Source organism: Charadrius vociferus, unplaced genomic scaffold (assembly GCF_000708025.1).
Source record: "Charadrius vociferus isolate BGI_N301 unplaced genomic scaffold, ASM70802v2 scaffold419, whole genome shotgun sequence".
Classification (NCBI taxonomy): domain Eukaryota; kingdom Metazoa; phylum Chordata; class Aves; order Charadriiformes; family Charadriidae; genus Charadrius; species Charadrius vociferus.
This window is the reverse complement of record NW_009650190.1, coordinates 30,193-38,414: the sequence shown is the minus strand read 5'-3', so window position 1 is coordinate 38,414 and position 8,222 is coordinate 30,193. Positions and strand designations below refer to the sequence as shown.

The 8,222-nt window shown below is 37.6% G+C and overlaps 1 protein-coding gene across 1 annotated transcript in view; it reads right to left on the bottom strand.

Annotated features, from left to right (window-relative positions):
* AKAP11 (A kinase (PRKA) anchor protein 11) overlaps positions 1–8,222 on the bottom strand; it is a 35,475-nt gene that overhangs the window by 18,969 nt on the left and 8,284 nt on the right. Inside the window, exons 3-6 of the mRNA XM_009892949.1 lie at positions 4,991–5,038; positions 2,944–3,078; positions 1,680–1,944; positions 8–1,234 (exon numbers count right to left, since the gene is read on the bottom strand). Coding sequence (XP_009891251.1) covers positions 8–1,234; positions 1,680–1,944; positions 2,944–3,078; positions 4,991–5,038 — 1,675 coding nt within the window. The remainder of the gene's footprint in view (positions 1–7; positions 1,235–1,679; positions 1,945–2,943; positions 3,079–4,990; positions 5,039–8,222) is intronic.

Sequence of the window (8,222 nt, the reverse complement as noted above, 5' to 3'; positions counted from 1 at the left end):
TGATAAAAAGCCATTTGAAAGACTGAAGAAGTCAACCTAGCCGCCAAATGACAAAGTGCACTGGTGCACGAAGAAACGCCTTTTTGCAGGTCTTTAAATGCACTGCCAAAACTTTTTTCAACTAATTCAGTTGCAAATTTTTGAATGCTATCTCTAATCATCAATGACTTATGTTTAGATTTAGCTTGTTTATCTGGCTCCTTACTAGTTTTTATTTTGAGATCTGCAGCTTGACCTTTCTTCTCTTTCAACCCAATCCCTTTGTGTTTCGAATCATTTCCTGCACACACTTGTTCTGATGACGACTCAGAATGAAAAACAGAACCCAGTATTTCAAATGAAACACTATCAGCGTATGCTGAGTAACTATTATAAACTGCATCATGGTGATTTTGACCTGTCCCATCTCCACCAAGATTAATTCGACATAAGCATTCAGAAGAACCACAGCTCCCTAGTGGACTGAAAGCTGATGATCTAATTGGGCTGAACAAGCCTCCATTCTCTTCCCCTGATGTTTTAACTGGGCGAGGGGAATCCGGAACATCAAAGACGCTGCTATATGGTGATTCTGGTTTACGAGGAGTTGGCTTCTTTACATTGGCTGGGAGAGTGGGACGATCAAACTTGAATTTCTGAGGATTCATTGTAATGCTTGCAGAAGACAATTGTTCATGTGCAGTCCTCCTTTTCTGGGAGGGATTCCCCAGGATGGGATCCCTAATTACTTTACAAGAGTTTTCCAAGGCTTGTTCCAGCTCATCGAACTGATCGAAACTATCAAAAAATTCACTTACTTCTGAGTCTGAATCCTCTATACCATCTTTCACTACTGGAATTTTTGGCAGCTGAAGTTTTGCCTTCAAGCTTTTTTGATAACCTTCTTCATCTAAGAAGATGATAGGGCTTGGGCTGGAGCAATCTGACTCAGAGGATTCAGCTGGAGAGGAAGAAAACAATGTTTTACGTAAAAAATTAACACCTTGATCAGAAGGATTATATGGCTTATAGAAACTCCTTTGTATCCAAGGATCAGAAATTGAGGTTGTAACTGAATTTTTTACTGAGGACAGTTCCTTAAGTCCCAAAATATCAATCAAAGTAGAAGATCTAGCAGATGACTTTCGACGTGCAGAACCCACAAGTATCTTTGAGTCAACAGCTTCTAAACATTGAGCAGGGATGGTCTGTGAAGCAGCATCTCGATGGTTTCGAGAAGTAAAGCTGCATGCACCTGAAAAGAAAGAAAAAAAATAAAAAAAAGATTGCACCAAACTACAGAAAACAGGGAACTGATTTTGATGGCAACTGCTGGGCTTGTTATCGTTGCAAAGTGCTAGCTGATCTTTCATGATTAAAGCAATCTTTCATTTTTTTCAAATCCTATTGTACTAATCTAATCACTGACAAATTAATCATTTTTTTAGCACACCAAGTAAAACAAGATTCTATTTGATCTGCATCTGACACCAAGATTAGTATCTTTGGTTTACAAGTTGAGAAAGTTTTGTGAAAAGAACAGCAAAAAAAAAATATTTTTTCCATTGCATAATACCCCTTTGCAAAACATGATTAATGTAAAAAAAATACTATTTATTTACATTTATTTTCTCAAGAAATCCCAACAGCCTAAATTTCAAATAACAATTTCTACAAGTCAACAGCATGCAAAAACTTACCAGCGCTTTGAATCTTTGAAGGCTCATCCTCATCTAAGTGTTCGAAAGCAGTGACAAAATCATCCTCAATTGAAGAAACTGACTGATTAGTGTCATCGTCTTCTCCATGGGATGTCTCTGTTTGTTGTTTTTGTGATGAGTTTATTTCCACCGCATATCTTATGCCTGTGGTATACTTGCTCAGCAAAGTAAATATATAATCAACTTTGATCCTTGGGAATGAAGGAGACAGTCTCATCACACAAAACACTTCAGGAAGTTGATTCTTGAAAAAGAGAGCAACAAGAAAGCAAACACAACAATCTTAAAATGATTTCAACTGTCAGGAGTAGCAAGGGATTCTTTCAATGCATTTTTATGAAGGTTAAACAATTTACAAGTATTTTAAAGATAAGAAAATGAATGGAACATTTTGTGTAGAGTGACAGTTAAATCCACTTCTTTTCATAACTTCTGCATTCTAAATAAATTATTGTAATAAAACAAACAAAAAAAGGTTGTGTAATACAACCCTGAGAGTATGTACTCAAGAATCCATTAAAGAATGCATGTTAAAAATCTGTAGAGGAAGATAATATTTCAAAGCATGCTTATGCTGAGTAGTACTTCATTTTATAGGATATTAGTTTCTTCAAGGTATTTTTTAATCTTATGTACAACATAATTAAATTTAACATGTATGATTAGTCAATATGGATTTAAGAAGTTTGCTTTAACAACATTTATAATTGGAAATAATATAATTAACATAATATTGGAAATAATACTGAAACAAAAATAATGAAAATTACATAATTGGCAGCATTTATAATTTTAAATAATTTTTTAGTACGAAAATTGCCCACTGAGTTTTACGAACAACTGGCATTTTCATAATTTTTGGCACCTCTGTTCCAAGAAGAAAAGTCTGCCGAGGATGAAAGCTGAGACAGGTAACTTGACAAGTTTCATCTTCTTTCCAAATTGGCAGTGAAAGGGATTACAGCCTTGCAGAAGCATGGGATCAGCACCATAATTAAATACTTATTTAATATTTTCTGATAATAATACAGCATTTGAAAGTACAAAGTTTATTTTGAGATTTTCTAACATTCTTTTTAAAGAAACCGCAACATTAAAGAAAAACTGCAACATTTTAAAGAACCACAACATTACTATTACCCAAAACCAAAAGCAAGACAAGGTGTGATATGACTAAACTCTTTATGAGGCCAAATATAACACTTCTGTAGTTAAGACATGCAAGAATATACAAATTTTTTACCTGATGTTTCATGACATAAGATTTTGCCAAGATTTTTTTTACATCTTTGAGAAATATCACCTCATTTTCTTTTAGTTTGCACAACTGGAGCGATTTCAGAACATCTGGAAGCTCTACAGAAACAGCTGCCAACTCCTGATTTAAATACACAAACACATTGAGAATACAAAGTGAAAAAAATAACATGTAAATAATAAAGGTTTTGATCTCATATCACCCCTAAATAGTAACAGCTGCTAATTTTGGTAAAGATTCTCTTTTCTCCCCTATTTCTTGCCCCATCTCCCACTCATTCTCTCAAACTGTGGTGTAAAGCGCACGTAAATAAGCTTTAATTCAGTCCACATTGATCTCCATCTCACCCTTCTACCGGAACAAATTCCACTGTCAAAAAGGAGAATCTTGTAAGCACTGAAAAGCAGCTGCACATCCTACAAGGTACACAACTACAAAGAGAACACTGAACTCAGCTAATAATGGTTCTCAATGGATCTCTACAGACTCTTAGTGTGCTTTATTGGAATGGTGTTTTACCCCCTATTACAAAAACAAGGACAAGGCACTTCTTTAAGCATGATCTTGGATAACTTTTACATTTACCTAATATAGAAAAGTTCTATGAAAGATTTATGATTATTTTTTTTAAACAGTCTAAACACTACTGATCCACATGGTACAAAGCAAGTCTCCATAAATGTATTCAGCCCAATTTTCTCTACTAACTCTAGACAATCAGATAGTTCTTACCCATACTTGAAAGAATGTCTAGCACTATAATCATCTGATTAATTAGCAACATTGATACACCTTTGAACACAAATGGATTCAGAATTTACATTTCTTAATTTTTAAACATCAGCAAATTACTACAGCAATCTCTATCTACTATGATCTAGACAGAGTAGAAGTCTGTATCTGTACTTCAAACGTGTATGTTACGGATTATACTGTGTAAATTGCACAGGAAGATTAAATCCTTAACTTAAAATGGCACAGCACAACCGCACTAATTTGCTACACTTCCCCTTTTAAAATAACATTTCATAGAGTCATAGAATGGTGAGAGTTGGAAGGGACCTTAAAGATCATCTGGTTCCAACCCCCCTGCCGTGGGCAGGGGTACCTCCCACTAGACCAGGTTGCTCAAAGCCCCATCCAGCCTGGCCTTGAATACTTCCAGGGACGGAGCATCCACATCTGCCCAGCACAACCCGTTCCAGTGCCTCATCACCCTCAGAGTAAAGAATTTCTTCTTAATACCCAATCTAAATCCACCCTTTTTCAATTTAAGACCATTACCCCTCACATCCTATCACTACACTCCCTGATAAAGAGTCCCTCCTCATCTTTCCTGTAGGCCCCCTTCAGGTACTGGAAGGAAGCTATAAGGCCTCCCCAGAGCCTTCTCTTCTCCAGGCTGAACAACCCCAACTATGTCGACCGTTCTTAATAGGAGAGGTGCTCCAGCCCTTTGATCATCTTTGTGGTCTTCCTCTAGACTCGCTCCAACAGGTTCTCATCAGATTTCCTCATCTAACTCTCCAGAATAATATCTTAAGGCATAACCATACAATAACCACCAGCAATTACCAGCTAGTGGTCAATTCGGTAAAGTTTTAACTTTGCAGATGACAATTGTACCATACTAATAAGCACAACTCTACTAAAAGAAGGTTACAAACCAAAGTACTGATACACATAGGCTTTTAAGGAAAAAAAAAAAAAAACCCACACAAAAAACTACAACCAACCAACAACACCACCTCCCTCCAAAAACAAATCCCCCCCCAATTTAAGGAAGATGTTCCAGACCATTCTAATACTAAGAGTGACCCAGGTAATATTTTAAATACATATAAAACATTGATGATCATATTAAAACAATTCTTTTCAACCTTTCAACAATATTTAAAACTTAGGTTTTTAAATGCTCAAGATACATATATTTCATTTCTCAAACACCAAAATTCCTCCATTTAAAAAACTCAGAAGAAATTAACAGTGCTGAAGAACATTATTTTCCAATATAGATAGAGATACACTGTACCTGCAAATGAGCAGTACCCATCTCTTCAGCAAAGCTTATAAATGTAATCTGTAAAATAAACACGTGAACATATTGAAGTACAGAAAATAATTTTTTTGTTTTCTGCAGATACGTAAGAGTTCGAAATTCAGCAGGCTTTACCATAAAGCTTCATTCTGCCATGAAAACCATATCTTAGTGTAGCATAGCTTGCTCAAACAGCAGCACATAGTCTTACATAAAGAAGAGCAGCACTATACTACTTGACCTGTGAAAGGTCAGATCAGACTAAAGACCATCCACAACATTTAAAAACAACAACATAGAAATTTCTCTAGTGGCCTATTGGCTGGTATACACTGAGCAACACATACAAGCCTCATTACATCTGTTAAAATAAACACGACTTCGCAAAGATCAGTGCTCATCTGTCCTTGTGGCAGGCTAGACACATATAAAACAGTTCCAGCCCAAAATCTATCCATGCTTACAAACTTTGAGATATTTGGATATACTGAAGAAAGCACAATGTCAACACATTATACAATTTACCATGTAAATTGATTAGCCTACGGCCAAAACACAACTGATTACTTAAGCCACATGTTTGCATGCAATATCAAAGTAGAAAAACCCCTAAAGTGAAAGAATTAAAATATTCAGCCTCCAAAAAAAAAAAGGTCTTGTCAGGCTTAGGAACTGGAATATGTCAAAAATGCCAGCTCTACCTGAGGTTTTTGTGCTTGTGGACAGGGGAGATATTTTATCACATACTGTCCCTCTCTTCTGTCTACTGGTAGGTGTCTTGTATCATTCAACACAAACAGACCAAAGAGAGTCAGTATTTTGTCTCACCTTCATTCTTCAGTGTTAAATCATCATCTATCTTACATCCACTACCCAAACTTTGTTTCAAACATCAGATTTCCTCAGTTCTCATTTAATATTTCCCTAATGACAAATGAATAGGGTATCTGTGTGCTCAAAAAAAAAAAATGCCAAGGCATTTATTTTCAAAACAAGTTGTAAGAAAATAAATTTTGCTTCCATTTCAGAGATATGGAATAAAGCACAAAGATTAAATATTTCCCCTGATATTCAGACTGTTTGAGAGGGCTTGGATTCAATTATTTCAAGGCGCTATGCAATAGACTGAATTTTATGTGTTCAAGCTACAGAACATACTAAATTTGTAGCAGCTACTCCCTGTTACTCTAAGGTAGTCCGCTGATTCTCAAGTTTAAAAACAGCAAAGAACATCACGAAGTTTATAATCATTTATTATTAACTGGTTCAGCTACTTGCTTGTGCCTACACAGAATCTCTGAAAGGGATGGAGCTAGAAAAAGAAATGGCTGAAGAACAACTCTGTTTTGAACTGTATTTGAGTTTTTAATATGTTATTTTAATGTGGGACCAAAAAAAACCCAAATTTTCTTTTAAACTGAAATAATACTAAAACCCATTTATCCTTATTTCAGTTATGAAAACATCATAAATGAAACAGTGCTTTGCAGTACCGTTCCAAATAGTTCCATACAAATTACAGGTCTACAGCACCGTATTCACTATGTTAACTATGAAACAATCCTGTTTGAGCAACATACCCTTCAACTGCTACATCTTTTCTTCAACTGCTGCATCTTTTATCTGCATGACACCTTTCAACTCTTGCATCTTTTTTATCTGTACAGTACCTACAACATGAACTGAATTCTGCCACAGAAGAGGCAAAATAGCAAACGATTTAAAGGACTTGGGGAAAAAAAATAGTTCTCTGAAGAACACTTTGGGAGGCTTTAGGGTTTGTTGCTGTTGGGGTTTTTTTGGTAATCTGTTGTTTGGTTTTTTTAATGGCTGTTTGCTCTTTTGTCTTCTTTGCCCTTTCCTCTTCCTCAAGATAACGATTCCAGCCCCTTCCTTCTCCCTTGGGATAACTCATTGTGCACGACACGGCAGGATGCAGGAGTCACAGCTTCACGCAAATGAAGGCCAGCAGTCCATATGTACACCGACCGGCCAGCAGACTGCAGTCAAAGAGACCATGCCACTGTCAAGTCTGCCTATTTTTGCCTCAGTGACAACACTAATTTCGACTTCTTTACTGTGCCCAAACTCCAGTTTTCACAGAAAAATAATCACCTTTTAATAACTCAAACATATCTGAAGTTCGTACACCAGTTCAAAAGTCACTGGAAAGTAGGCCAGGGTGATAGAAAGGCCAACAGTTGGTAACATAAGAGGGACCTGAACAGGCTGGATCGATGTGCTGAGGCCAACGGTATGAGGTTCAACAAGGCCAAGTGCTTCACTTTGCACGTCCTGCACTTGGGTCACAACAACCCCATGCAGCGCTACAGGCTTGGGGAAGAGTGGCTGGAAAGCTGCCCAGCAGAAAAGGACCTGGGGGTATTGGTGGACAGCCGGATGAATATGAGCCAGCAGTGTGCCCAGGTGGCCAAGAAGACCAATAGCATCCCAGCTTCTATCAGAAATAGCCTGGCCAGCAGGACTTGGGAAGTGATCGTTCCCCTGTACTCAGCACTGGTGAGGCCCCACCTCGAGTACTGCGTTCAGTTTTGGGCCCCTCATTACAAGAAAGACATAGAGGTGCTGGAGTGCGTCCAAAGACGGGCAACAAAGCTGGTGAGGGGTCTGGAGCACACGTCTTATGCAGAGTGGCTGAGGGAACCAGGATTGTTTAGCCTGGAGAAAAGGAGGCTGAGGGTAGACTTTATTGCTCTCTACAGCTACCTGAAAGGAGGTTGTAGAGAGGTGGGGGTAGGCTTCTTCTCCCAAGTAACAGGATAAGAGGAAATGGTCTCGTGTTGCACTGGAGGAGGTTTAGGATGGGTATTGGGAAAAATGTCTTCACTGAAAAGGTCATCAAACATTGGAACAGGCTGCCCAGGGAAGTGGTGGAATCAACGTCGCTGGAGGTATTTAAAAGATGGGTAGACATGGCGCTGAGGGACATGGTTTAGTAGTGGTTTTGGCAGTGCTAGGTTGATGGTTGGACTCGATGATCTTAAAGGTCTTTTCCAACCTAAACAATTCTATAATTCCATTCTTTAAACTAAAAATAGTGTATGAGACACTGTATTTTAAGGTTACTGTAACCCATGGGTACAGAAGAAAGGAATTAAAATCGTACAGGAAGACCTAAATTCTGGTTTTCATGAGTCTGGGTAATTATCTTTGCAGTCCTGATAATGTTCTTTTAATGTTATCCTGCATATAGGTGTCTTTCCCT